The sequence below is a fragment of the Nanorana parkeri genome, unplaced genomic scaffold (assembly GCF_000935625.1).
Source record: "Nanorana parkeri isolate BGI_ZX_2015 unplaced genomic scaffold, ASM93562v1 scaffold300, whole genome shotgun sequence".
NCBI lineage: Eukaryota > Metazoa > Chordata > Amphibia > Anura > Dicroglossidae > Nanorana > Nanorana parkeri.
The window spans coordinates 858,220-871,381 of record NW_017306568.1 but is presented as its reverse complement, the minus strand read 5'-3'; the positions used below and the strand labels follow the sequence as shown (position 1 = coordinate 871,381).

The 13,162-nt window shown below is 45.0% G+C and overlaps 1 protein-coding gene across 2 annotated transcripts in view; it reads left to right on the top strand.

The window, feature by feature from the left end:
• The window catches only part of AGMO (alkylglycerol monooxygenase), a 132,377-nt gene extending 132,169 nt beyond the window's left edge, over window positions 1-208 (top strand). For both annotated transcript variants that reach the window (XM_018557731.1, XM_018557730.1), the window contains exon 13: window positions 83-208. In XM_018557731.1, the coding sequence (XP_018413233.1) occupies window positions 83-163 (81 nt within the window). In that variant the 3' untranslated portion in view covers window positions 164-208. The remainder of the gene's footprint in view (window positions 1-82) is intronic.
• The last annotated feature ends 12,954 nt before the right edge of the window (window positions 209-13,162 follow it).

Here is a 13,162-nt window from a genome sequence, read left to right as displayed (position 1 = left end):
ATATATATATATATATATTGATCTTCAGCACGTGAAAGTTAATTTTGTAAAAACTCATTTACTTTTTTTTTCTAATTTACAGGTGATATTTTCCATCTGCGTGGCTTCGTGGGGGTTGCAAGCCATCAGCCAAAGAATGTTCAGGATGAAAAAAGAGGGATAAGGCTTCATTCAGTGTCAATGCGATATGAGACTGCTACTCTGTCCTGTAAAAGAATCATAGACAGTCCGGTGAAACAAATAATGGTGATACAGCTTCAGCCCTTCACCTCACAATATCTCTGTACTGTCATCACAGGGTTATGTGGTGAAATTCCACATTGATTGACAAATTGTGCCCAATGAGCATTTTAATTTGGTTAAAGGGTGGTATTAAATTAGATGTTTTTAACTGTATATAGAACTGATTTTAATAATTCAATAAAAATATGCATATTTTCTTTGCGTCTATGGCGCCCTGTGCGGCCGCACTGCTCGCACACCCCTAAGGCCGGCCCTGCGTCTATACCACAAAAAGATTATTTCAGTGCAGTACATGTTAGGAGCAGGTCAAATGCTCCTATCTCTGTCACAACCACTCAGCTCCATCTGGTGGTTGCCTCTTGTAACTGCACCTAACACAGCCTGGCTACACGCCCCTTAAAGCCTTGGTTAGTTGTGCTCTATTTAAGCATCACAAGCCCAGGGCTCTTGTCTTGTGATAGTTCCAGCCTTGGCTTTGCTCTATCTACACAAGCCTGTATCCTGATCCTGAAGCCCAGTCCTGCCTTGATCTTGTATCCTAGTCTTGCCTTGGCTCTTTAATCCTATACCTGTCTTGTATTTATCTTGTATTAGTTTCTGTCTGGTATTTGTTTCCTGTTCCTGTCTTGTACATTGACATCAGTCAGTACTTCTTGTTCCTGGGGGCCAGCCTGTGGCATCGCCTGATCAGAGCAAATAGTTTAAGTCCTGGGGGCATCCAAGAACCGGTAGACGTGCTTGCCTTCTGGGAACGGCGGCTGCTAAAGGTGAAACAACTCGTCGCTATTGGCTCTGACAGCGTGCATTCATTGCTGGTCCCGACAGTACAGAGGTCCATCAATAGGAGAGGGCAAAGAAAAATATGAACAGGCCTTTCATATATGACTTGCTTTGGTAACCCTCTGCTTTGGGGAGAGGTCCTGGTGCAAATGCAGGCTGTGTGCACCTGTTAAGAACCCTCATGGACCTAATGGGTTCGACCTTCTTGCAAACTGTGTGCCTGGAGGCCATGTGTCTACAGCAGTCCTATTCCAGAGTCAGAAAGCTGGAATGGAGCAACAGAAGGAACTCCTGTTTTGTGGCTGCATTGCTCCGGTGAAAGCTGTAAGCTCCTGGATGCCAAGTCCCACCCAACAACTCCTAGCTAGATAGTCTGTAGGAGCACTAGATCATGTTTACCACCGTCTCCTGACCTTTACTTTTAAGTTCCTATTACAATAGAGGACTGTACATGCATTTATTGCATGCTAGAGAACTGCTTGGGAACAAGGTATTCTTAGAGGGAAGTCAAGGTCAAGGACATTCTAATTGAAGGCATTGTAAAATAGAAAAGAACATCAGGATAGTCTCACATTTCCGACGTTGCGTGAGGTTTAGGATTCCTAGTTTACCTCAGTGCTGCAACAGCAAATAGATGTATGTACTGTATATGCTGCCAGGAGAGAGATGTACCGTAAGTGCTGCTGAGTCCTCGCACATGACCACCCACCAAAAAAACCCATCCTTAGATAAAAATTCTGGCTTAATTCCTTAAATAGCAACTGAAGCCAAAACGTTTTCGTTAGTCTTGTATGAAGTGGACAGGGATTAGAACACATTAGGGATGCACCGATACCAGTATTTCGGTATCGAGTATGTAAAGACTCACCACCCGGCATCCCGAGTAGCAGGGAAGCCGCCCCCATGCTTCTCGTCACTAGGTGGCGAGAAAGCATGGAGCCGGCTTTCTGGCCAATCAGGAAGCCCAGCGCTGTGTAATGATGCGGCACCTGGCCTCCTGATTGGCTGGGAAGCTGGCTCCATGCTCCCTCGTCATGAGGTGAGGAGGAAGCATGAAGCCGGCTTCCTGACCAATTAGAAAGCAGGGCGCCGTGACATTTCACATGTGACGAGAGAGCATGGAGCCGGATTCATGATACCGGAAGTATCGGGCTAGGTATCGGAGCATTTGGGGCGAGTACGAGCACTCGCCCAAATACTCGGCACCGATACTAGTATCGGTATCGGTGCATCCCTAGAACACATGTCAGGTTGTTATTGCGGTTTGTGTCTTAATTCACCCTCTCTATTTGTGCTGGTGAAAAATTTAAAGAAAATCCCAATTTAGGTAGCCTTCAGAACAGGAATAGATGGGAGAGCTTCCAAAGGGAACACCAGTTCTGGTGGCCCTTATGACCCCCAAGGATTTCTACGTCTACGTGGGGATTTCCTCTCACTTCCTGTTGTGACTCGCACAGGAAGTAAAGGGAAATCTTCCCAATGGGACACGGCAAAAAAAATTATGGGCTTCTATTCCTCACAGTTGAGACTATTTTCACCGGGTGGGCCAGTAGCCCCTATCTTCATTTTGGTTGCCCGTCTGCCTGACATATTGTGTCTGGGTTTCTGCTGCCATGAAACCTAGACACGGCATTCAAAACACGGACTGTCCGGGTGAATCCTGGACAGGTGGCAACCTTAGTTGACACCTGGCCCTCCCTCTGAGCAGGTTATAACCCTGTGTAAACTCCAATACTGACGGGCTAATACAGGGTTAAAACCCATGCCTTCAACAGACAAATGAAGTGGTGGGAAAGCATGATGAATGTGAGGATCAGTTGGGGCTTTTAAGAGAACATATTATTGTGCCATGAATGGACAAAGCGACAAGTTCCCTCTATAGGTTTTCGCACACCAGCATTGCCTACTAGCTTGTTGGCAGTCTCTGTATAAATGGCTACACCAGACAGTCCCATCTCTGCTACTCCCTGCTGTCTGTCTAATTTGATATCTGTACTGTTTGGGTCTCTTTTTACAGCTTGGTATAGAATAAGCTGTCACAGTTTAGCTGCAGACTTGCAGCTGAGCTGTTTCTTGTAGTTCTACAAGTATATACAGACCTCTTACCCCTGGTTCTACAGGCATGCAGGGCCGTGCTGTTGCTTGTAGACCTCCAGACATGTGCTCTGAATCTGACTCACTCTTGCACCTGTCTGGCAGCTTTAGGAGTCGGCCGACGTCTCCTGCTGTTTCATATGCAGCTTCTCGGCCAATCAGTGCAGTCTGCTTGTGGCCACTCCTGTGGATCCTCCCTCTTGCTGTCTCTATTTAAACCCAGGGCAGGGAATGGCACGTGGCCAGAGCAACTCTTTCCTAAGCTAGATGCCGAGCCTCCTGTTTCTGATTGAACCTGATTGCCTTGCGGTTTATCAGTGTCGTGACTTTTAGCTCGTCCCTGGAAATCCTTGTCCTCAGTCCGCTCTGATCTTTGACCTATCCCTGGTGATCCCAGTCTTCCGTCTGTCCCTGGAAGTCCCGTTCCTCCGTCTGTCCCTGACCTTTGTTTTGTCCCTTGTATGTGTGTCTGCAACCTGTCCAGAACTCTGGCCTTGTCAACCATTCTTGGCTGTGAGTTGGGTGCACCTAGTGATTGAGACCTGGGGTCAGCACGCAGCCAAGCCCATCTCCACCATCTGGAGCTCTGGTGAACCCCAGCTGGCCCTTAGATTTCACATCCTGGGGGACCCCATGCAACCTACCTAGCATTGCAGCACCCTGCCCAATACCTTGACCTACCAGCCTATTCTGTCTTCCACCACCTTCTTCAGTTCCCCTGCTCTGTTCTCTGCTTGCACTACAGCTCTGTGATTTGTCAGCCTACACTGCTTGCACCCTTTTTCTCTAAGTATCCCTGCCAGTGTAGTAGATAGGGTCCACATACCTGATTTCTTTTTATACCCATAAGCCCCGATCCATGACATAAGCTATGTGAAAAGCTTATGTTGTTGCTTAAGCTTGCCCCATGCTTGAATATTTCTTATTTGTCTAAAGAAAATTAAAGACAAAAATCACACATTTTACGTTTTAGTGCTAAATATAATAAAGGAAATACATGAAAATAAATACATCCCTTTTTAAAACAAGCTTACAATAAAAGGTTACAGTAGACTGAACACCTGCACTTTGTAAAACTTCCTTCCTGTCCACCTCCGGAGGAGAGCTTTCAGCCGAGGAACTGAAGACGGGCAGGTTCCAGAGACCTGACTTCATCCAGGAAAGCCTTCCACTCCTTGACTTGGAGAAGTATCACATCCAGCGTTAGAGCACCACGCTCAGCCAAATAACTCCCTAAAGCCAAAATACAAAGAGACTGACTGACTGCTGGAAACACGATATGGATATTGAGTGCACTTTAATAACAGCAGCAAAGGAACATTTTAGAAGTGTTTAATAATACTTACGTTTTACACAGACAGAACATTGTCCAAGCTCCAAAGAATAGATGAACACTTTTTTTTTCTCCTTCTTGTACCATGTTTTCATGATCCACTGCATACATGGATTGGTCGGGTCTACCTATTGTGGTTTTCCATATATCAGACAGAGCAATCAGCATCCGTACTTAGAGAAATCAGTTATAGGAACCTAGGAGTGGATATTGTTTTTAATGAAAGTCTTTTGATGGCTTAGACCATGTGTTGGCTTTAGATGGTAAGAACTCTCATCGGTGCAAATTTTTATACAGGCCTAGTGCATATAACCAGCCCATCCTTGTATTGATGGGAACCTGTCATGTTGGTTGATTTCACAGGCAAGGCTGGGATCTGGCATTGAAGGCTGGTGTTGTTGGGCTTGGGAAGTAATGCTAGGTTTGCCACTGTGCAAATAAGCATATATATATATTCACACACATACTGTATGGCCAAAAGCTCATGGACACCTAACCATCACAACCTATATGCTGCTTGTTTGGACATATCAGTCCAAGACCATGTAGACTTGACCCAGTGGTGGACCTAGGGAACAAAGGGCCCTGGTGAAATAAACCCCCACAAACCCTCCTAACCCATATCCCCCTGTAGCAACCACAAAAAAAAGTTGGAAAAATGGCATTGCTGTATAAAGTCCAGAATGGGACCTGCTATATAGAACTACAAATACCAGCTGTACTTTATACAGCAATTCCATCAATTGGGCTACAAACAATAATTATTTTATTTATTAACTTAACTTCACCTCCTCTGGCTCTTTTCTGGTGGGGGAGGCTGCAGAAAACCACCCCTATGTGTGTGTCCATCTCAGCGCGCCCATGTACTCAGGCGGCGGTTTGTTGGGTCCTCACGGCCGAGGCCCAGGGCTGCCCCCTGCAGGCTTTTTTTTATTCTCGGCTCCCTCCACAGTATCCGGCAGACGACAGGCCCCCTCATCTCTGCGCCAGGAGTGTGGGGTCTTTCCGACACTCCCGGCGCAGAGATGGGGGGGGGGGGCTCGCCGCATACCGATTCGATGGTAACTGGTGGCCGGACACCAACTGGCCCCCCATCTCTGCCCCGGGGCTGTGTTTGAATGGATACTGGGCCCAGGATGTAGGCTCAGGCCCCGTTGCGGCGGCACTGGCAGCACCGGCGGTAGTTCTGCCACTGACTTGACCCCCCTTTGTGGCAATACCAAGAACTCCTGTGTGAAGGCCTTTTCACAAGATTTTGGAGTGTGTCAGTGAGAATGTGTGCTCATTCAGCCAAAAGAATATTTGTGAGGTCAGGTACTTATTTTGAACAAGAAGACTTGGATCACAATCGGCATTCCCCTTCATCCCAAAGGTGATGAGTAGAATTGAGGTCAGTGCTCTGTGTAGGCCACTCAAGTTCCTCTAAACTAAACTCAACAAACCATGTCTTTATGGAGCTGACTCTGTGTACAGGGGTGCAGTCATGTTGGAACAGAAAAGGGCCTTCACTAAACTGTTACCACATAGCTGCAAATGAACAATTGTCTTAAATTCCTTTGTATGCTAATAATACCCTTCACTGGAAACACCTGAACTCAATTGTTTGGAGGGGGTCCACATACTTTTGGTTTTGTAGTGCATCAGCTGTTTTTAATTATGCATAATGTGTATCATTTTTATTGAAAGTCTTGTCTTCACTTCCCTTCTCCAGGTACCATCCTCCAAAATCAGACCTTAAGGGATAGCTAAACCCAAGAACAGAAATGTAATTTATTGTAGGTTCCAGTCCTTAGATGTGGTGGATGCATTAGTTTCCAGTTTTCAGGCTTAGAATATTTTAGCAAGTACATTAAATACTTGTTGATCTTCCCACACATAAAGTGTCCTTGTCAGTTGTATGAAATGAACAAAAAGCACAAATATTGTTATTTTTCTTCTGTAAACTATGAATCTCCCCAACACTTATAGTATGTCATGGAGATGAAGAGAAGACAGCATATTTGTCCAGCCTGGATGAGAACCATGGCTTCCTCTATAGATACAGTGGAGAAAGGCCACTCATAGATTGGAAGTGTGTTATTCCCAGGATTGCCAGGTAACAATAAAGGAAAAAGTTAAAAAAAAAAAACGAATGCAGGCACTTCCTCTATGGAATGGTAAGCTGCAATATATTACATTTTTGTTTTATGGGTTTAGATAGGCTTCATAGAGCAAAACAATACATATGTAATAGTCTGACTTTACACTATTGACTATATTTTTGATTATTGGCTCGCATTTTCTCCCTGTCAGAGTAGAAGTGTCAGACTATAAGGCCATCATATGTCCTGTCTGAGTTGAGGGTGGATAGTTCTCAGGTGGGCTGTGAAAAATCTCTGGGGGGCTCTGCAGGGTCTCAGATTGCAAAGCCCACCTGAGACCCTGTAGAGCCCACCATAGACCCCCCACTGCCCACCTGAGACCCTGCAGAGTCCACCATAGATCCTGTAGAACCTACCTGAGACCCCGCACTGCCCACAACAGATCCTGCACAGCCCCCCTGAGACCCTGCAGAGCCCACCATAGACCTCAAAGAGCCCACCACAGGTCCTGCACAGCCCACCTGAGACGCTGCGGAGCCCATCATAGACCCTGCAGAGCCCATCACAGATCCTGCACAGTCCACCATAGACCCAGCAGAGCTCACCATAGACCCTGCAGAGTCCACCACAGATCCTGCACAGCCCCCCTGAGATCCTGCAGAGGAAAACACTCAAAAATATTTTAACTTTCTGCAGCTACCCAAACAGCGCGTCAGTTATCAGCCATAAATTCATGCAGGGCATCCCGAGTCAGGCCTGACATACAACTACAGCACACAGACTGATCCCTGAGATGTTAAAGTGCTCCATTATAAGAACAGAAGAGTGGAGATTTAGGTTTTCACAAATGGGCACTCGTAACGGCTTCTTAACATGCTGTAGATTTATAGACTATGCTTCTCAGCAAGTTAGCATAAGGGTACCAGGGATGAACATAAACATTTCACAATATATTTGGCAAAATTCAACCCCCAATTTACTCCAATGCATTTTGCTGAAATTTCGCCAAGGAGAAAATATTTTGTCAAAATTGAATGTTGGTAAATTTTGATGACATTTCTAAGACTTTCACCTATCATCCCTAAAGTGTAACCTGAATCATGCTGATATTCCCTTTATTTGTGACCACCTTTAGCTCAAAGCATAGATAATCTGAGAGTTGGAGACCGATACAGTATATCTGTATCCAGTTCTCAGATACTTTCACATTCTGTCTTGCAGCAAGTCATATGACTTACAATATCATTTTAGGCATTATGCAACAACCAAAGGAGTTTCTAGACTATGTAACTCAGGGCACATGCTCCTGGTCTTCTACTGAGTATCCCGGGTCTCCTATGCTGCTATACAATGTATATTTTGATTAAAATCAATGGAAAGATTGATGATCAACAGGAGAACCATCATACATACCATACAAATATACTAAATACATGGTTAAAAATGATGTGAACATAATTTTTGCTCCCTTTCTTTTTCAACATCACTATCCCTCTGTGCACAAAGCCAGCTCCATACAGACATGGTTTGATGAGTTTGGTGAGGAGGAACTTAAGTGGTCTCCACAGATCCCTGACCTTAACCCTACTGAAGATCTTTGTGATGATTTGGAATGGCGATTGCAAGCCAGATCTTCTTATCCAACGTCAGTACCTAAGATCTTTTGGCTGAAAAGGCCCAAATTCCAACAGACTTGTTGAAAGCCTTCCCAGAGGAGTGAGGGTTCTATAGTGTCACTGGGGGGAGGGGAGGCAAACTCTATATTAATGTGATGGAATGATATGTCCAACAATCTTACATAGGTGGGCCCACATGCCTTTGGGCATATAGTGCAAATCATTTTGATACATATAATAATAAATTATAAATGTAACTATTTGTTATAAAAATGATGATACATTTGACTTCAAAACATCAATCACATTATCATTAGGGCTGGATTTCTGTGTGCAGCCAACATAAGCCATAGTCTAGGACACCAAGGCAACCTGTCTCTAAACACCTGGAACCAAGCTGCTAGAACACAGGTTCCCAAACACTTTTAGTTCTAAGTGTATTGACACAGAGGGGGCAAACTGTATCTCTCAGCCACTTTCAAGTGCTGTTCCAAGGCTAGCCTTTGGGGTAAGAGGGGGAAGTATAAGACAAGTAGCCTATAGGGACAAGACGTATAATTTCAGCTTTGATCATCAAATTCATAAAATTACAGCTCTGATCTAATGAGGAAGGTCATCCCCCTGTATCAGCTTATTTCTATATAATTAAATTAGGGAAACACAGGATATGGTGTGGTGGAAGCAGTGAAGTCCAAAAGGTATCCCACCGCATTCCTGACCGGAAACCCCTTGTAATTGGGTGCTGAAGTGACTGTGGATGGCACCGCCGGGAACAATGGAGAATTGAAATGTCACCAGCACAACGAAAAGAAAAGGTCAAGTGAGTGTCTTCTGTTGATGCATATTGTCACATTGATGGCGATGTTACAGGGTCCCCTTCATCAGGCTCAGTATGACGAAGATGCAGCAAAGGCGTCAGGTACTATTGGTGCTCCGGCGTTAGTCTGTTTATGATTCAGAGATTTTATTAGGAATCTTGAAAACTCTCTTAACCATAACTAGGGCTATATTTACCATAATGGCACCCAAAGGCCAAACTTAGAGGGCAATTGTTCAGTGAATGCAGAGATTTCAAGTTCACACCCAGTCATGACATGGGATAGTGTGTGGCGGGTATCACCACTTACAGGTAACGCGGGATCCAGAGTCTAAGCAATGACTGGACTTCACTTGGCTTCACTAAAGGATTTGTGTATTTTCAATGTTGCCCTTGAAGCCTCATGAAAATACCTCATGAAAATACTCTACAGTATTTTAAAAAACAATTTCCATTGGTAGACGTTCCCTATGGCAGTGCCATCAATTGTTGATTGTCCAAGAACACGACGTGAGGTGTGAAAGTTTGCAAAACCACCCTGTTTTATTCCCCTAATGCAATAACCACGGTGCCGTAAAGTCTGTGACAGGTGTTAATTGTTGCCAACTACATGGCAGAAGGTGTGAATTGTCAAATCGCCAGGATAGAGTGTTAAAATAGCATTATATGTGGGTGACGGATGGTGTCACGGAACTCCGGCAACATTACAGAACAAGTCCATCTGAATGTGAGTAACTAGGATTGGCCATACCATGACCTGGATACACGAGAACATTTAAAGATAAAATGTAACAGTTTAGAATAGAACATTTTACACCACAAAGTCACAAAATATAATTTAAATAAAAGAAATAAAAACATTTTCAGTGTTGCACATATTTGTCCCGGATATCTGGTGGCTTCCTATTTGTTTGGCCAGAAGTCTTGTCTGAGAGTCGCTATTCTAAATGCTGACATTGATTCAGGAGGAATAACACATAACGGGTATAACACTGACACAGGCAATGTGGATTGTAAGCTAAAATTCCTATTTGCTGGCTACCAAAGGTTTGCAGCGGTAAGCAAGTGGAATCCATTATAGGGGGCCTGCAGGGTAGATAGATGGCAATTGATGGCTAAAAAAAGATAATTTGATTTGATATTTGAAAATGACCAAGCGGGCTCCTGACAAGCATGAAGTCTTCCATCACAACTCAATACAACTTTCAAGCTGCAGGGATTGTAGTCCACATACATGATTTCTCTCATTGACCCCTAGTGAACGGAGTGTGTTATGCACCACCAAAGTGTGTTAGCTACTCTACTTGAATGTCCCCCTGACCCTGATGGTATAACGTTGTACCTGGACTATTTTCATTGGTGTGGCACTTCAATTCCTACACCTCTCTGGAGCCAAGGATACTGTGAAGATCTTCCGACCCACTACACAGATCACCCATATTCACAGCACTTGATGTCTGTTAAGGAAGGAGCAAAGTCCCCCTGTTTGCTGGAGAGGAACCCAATAGCAGGGAACAATACCAGAAGCAGAGTCCAGGCTGAGGTACAAGATAGGATGATCCAAAATGCTTTGTCAGAGTACAGTCCGGGTCGAGGCAGGCAGCGAGTGTCATAAACGGGGGAGACAAGCCAGGGGCCGATAACCTGGAGATCCAAATAGCAGGGAAGGATGGCAGGAAACCGGAAATGAGGCTTTGTAGCTGCTTTGGGAATGGCAGAATAACTCAACAACAAGTCCTGGAACCAGAAACGCCCCCCTTTGTCTAGGCAACAAGGAAGCCACAGGTCCCTGGGAACCAATGGGACGGCTAGGAGAGAAGGAGTGCTCTCAAGGCCCTTCCTGGCAAGGATCAGCACCCGAGGCGACTAATAAGCCACGGCAGCATCACATGCGCACGTCAGGCACGAGCGCACCCGCCCTGCCGGGCACAAAATTGCCCCAAGAAGGACCCTACAATCTCTGCCGTACCCGCCAGGCCCCAGGTAAGAGGGCACACCTAGTCCCACGGCAATGACAAACACCAAGAGAATAACCACACGGGTCCATCTCATTCTTTACACACTTACAATTAAGGAAAATAAATCAGCAATAGATGTCTCTGCAAAAGAACTCACCTGCCCCACGGCCCATGAACGATTAACAAGTTGGTGAAAAATCTCTGCTAAAAAAAAAAGGTGTGAGCTTCCTCCCTGAATAAAAAGGGGGCAGACTTGATTGCCATACATCATGATTGAGGGCGGTTTTCCATAATCTGAACTCCGCTTAGGGGGTCTATTTATAAATAATTTGCAGAGCCATTCACCCTGCATATCTCTGCAAACGTTTGTTGTGTGCGAATGAAGGCAAAAACGAACGTTCTTAATATGTTTTCTTTTCAGGTCAACTATAATGTAATGTAGTACTGAATTATGGCCACTAGATGGAGTTGAGGAGTATAGGAAATAATACTGCCCCCCGGCTCCATCTAGTGGCCATAATTCAGTATTTTTCTACTATAAAATTTAACCTGAAAGAAAATATACTCTGATGTTCGATTTTGCCTCTGTTCATACAGAACAAACGTGTGCAATGATTCACAGGGTGAATGGATTTGCAAAATGTTTCTAAATAGTCCCCCCATGCATGTTACCCCAGCTGTATTTGGATAGGTGCAGTCTTGGTAGTTTTCAAGTCATATGACACAGCAAGGGAATCCCAACCTCATTACTACTCTGCTGTTTGCAACTCGATTCAAGCGTGAGACTTGGGGCTTCCTGTAATGAAGACTGGTTACTGCTGCTCTCTCTCCTTGTGCAGTGTGACTGGTCTTGTCTCCGCCCCCTCCTGTAATAAAGACCGCTCACAGTGCCAATGCCTGTAACCGGCCTCTCTCTCCTTGTGCAGTGTGACTGGTCTTGTCTCCGCCCCCTCCTGTAATAAAGACCGCTCACTGCTGCTCTCTGCCGACATGGCCGCCTCTCCTGCATTTTCAGTGTACGGTTTCAGATTTGTTTTCTTTGATGAAACGAATGGAAATGTTTTTCTTTTTCATTAATTTCATCGGAAAACAAATTTTTATGCCGAGCACATGTCTAGTGCGCAACTGCTTATGAAACCATGTCCCTGTTTCAGTAAAATATAGACTAAAATGAATATTCAGAGCACACAAACACAAAAAAATCCCCAATTTGTTGTAAATGATAAAAGATGAAAGTGAGTCTAATAAATATCTTCCCGACGCGTCAAGTCTAAAAATTGAAACGCGTCCGCAAAATGGTGACAAATGATACCCGATGCTGTCCATAGGCGATGCTTTAGAAATCATTACAGCTCATCAGTTTAGAGTTAAGCATGAACGATGGCCCTGGAATTATTCCTTTCTGGTTGCGGTGATTCCCAGCATGTGTTGTGCCGTGGTTAACACATGCGTGTGCGTCACAGGTGTTATTGTGTATGTGTGTTATTTTTTCAAAATGTATTTCCTTTAGTTGTAATATTGTTTAACTTTTATTTTATTTCCATTTCACTTTATGAAACACCCCCCTATGTGATAGCACTGTGCAGTGACAGGTTCTCTTTATGGAGACATCAGGGATCTAGTAGCGCCCATACACCTTCCCCTGCGCTGTGCCTGAGCTGATCGAGGACAGAAAGTGTCAACTCCCAACGCAGCTGATTCCACCACAGGGGAGTGATCACGTGGCTTAATAGCCATGCAGATCAGTTCTGCAATAAATCTATAGCCTGCTGATATACCCCCCAAACACCCGGCGTGGCCAATAAAGTGGGTGTCGATTCATGGTGCATGGCTTGTAGTGTGGCATTAAAATACATCCTAGTGTTGGTGCCAGTGGATGCCATAGTAACCCCCAGCACTGGTGTAAGTAGCCACAAACATTCCCCCTTATTGGTGCTCAGTGGTAGTAATGTTGCCCTCCCAGCATTGGTGGTCAGTGGCAGGCTATAACAATACAATCCCCCCCCAGGATTGGTGCTTAGTGGTAGGCTGTTACAATTAACTCCCCACCCCCAGGCATTGGTGGCCAATGGCTGCCTGTAACAATAACCCCACCCCACTGCATTCCAACATTAGTGGTCAGTGGCTGCCTGTACTAACCCCCCCAGTATTGGTGGTCAGTAGCTGCCTGTATCAATAACCCCCCAGCATTGGTGGTCAGTGGCTGCCTGTATCAATAACCCCCCAGCATTGGTGGTCAG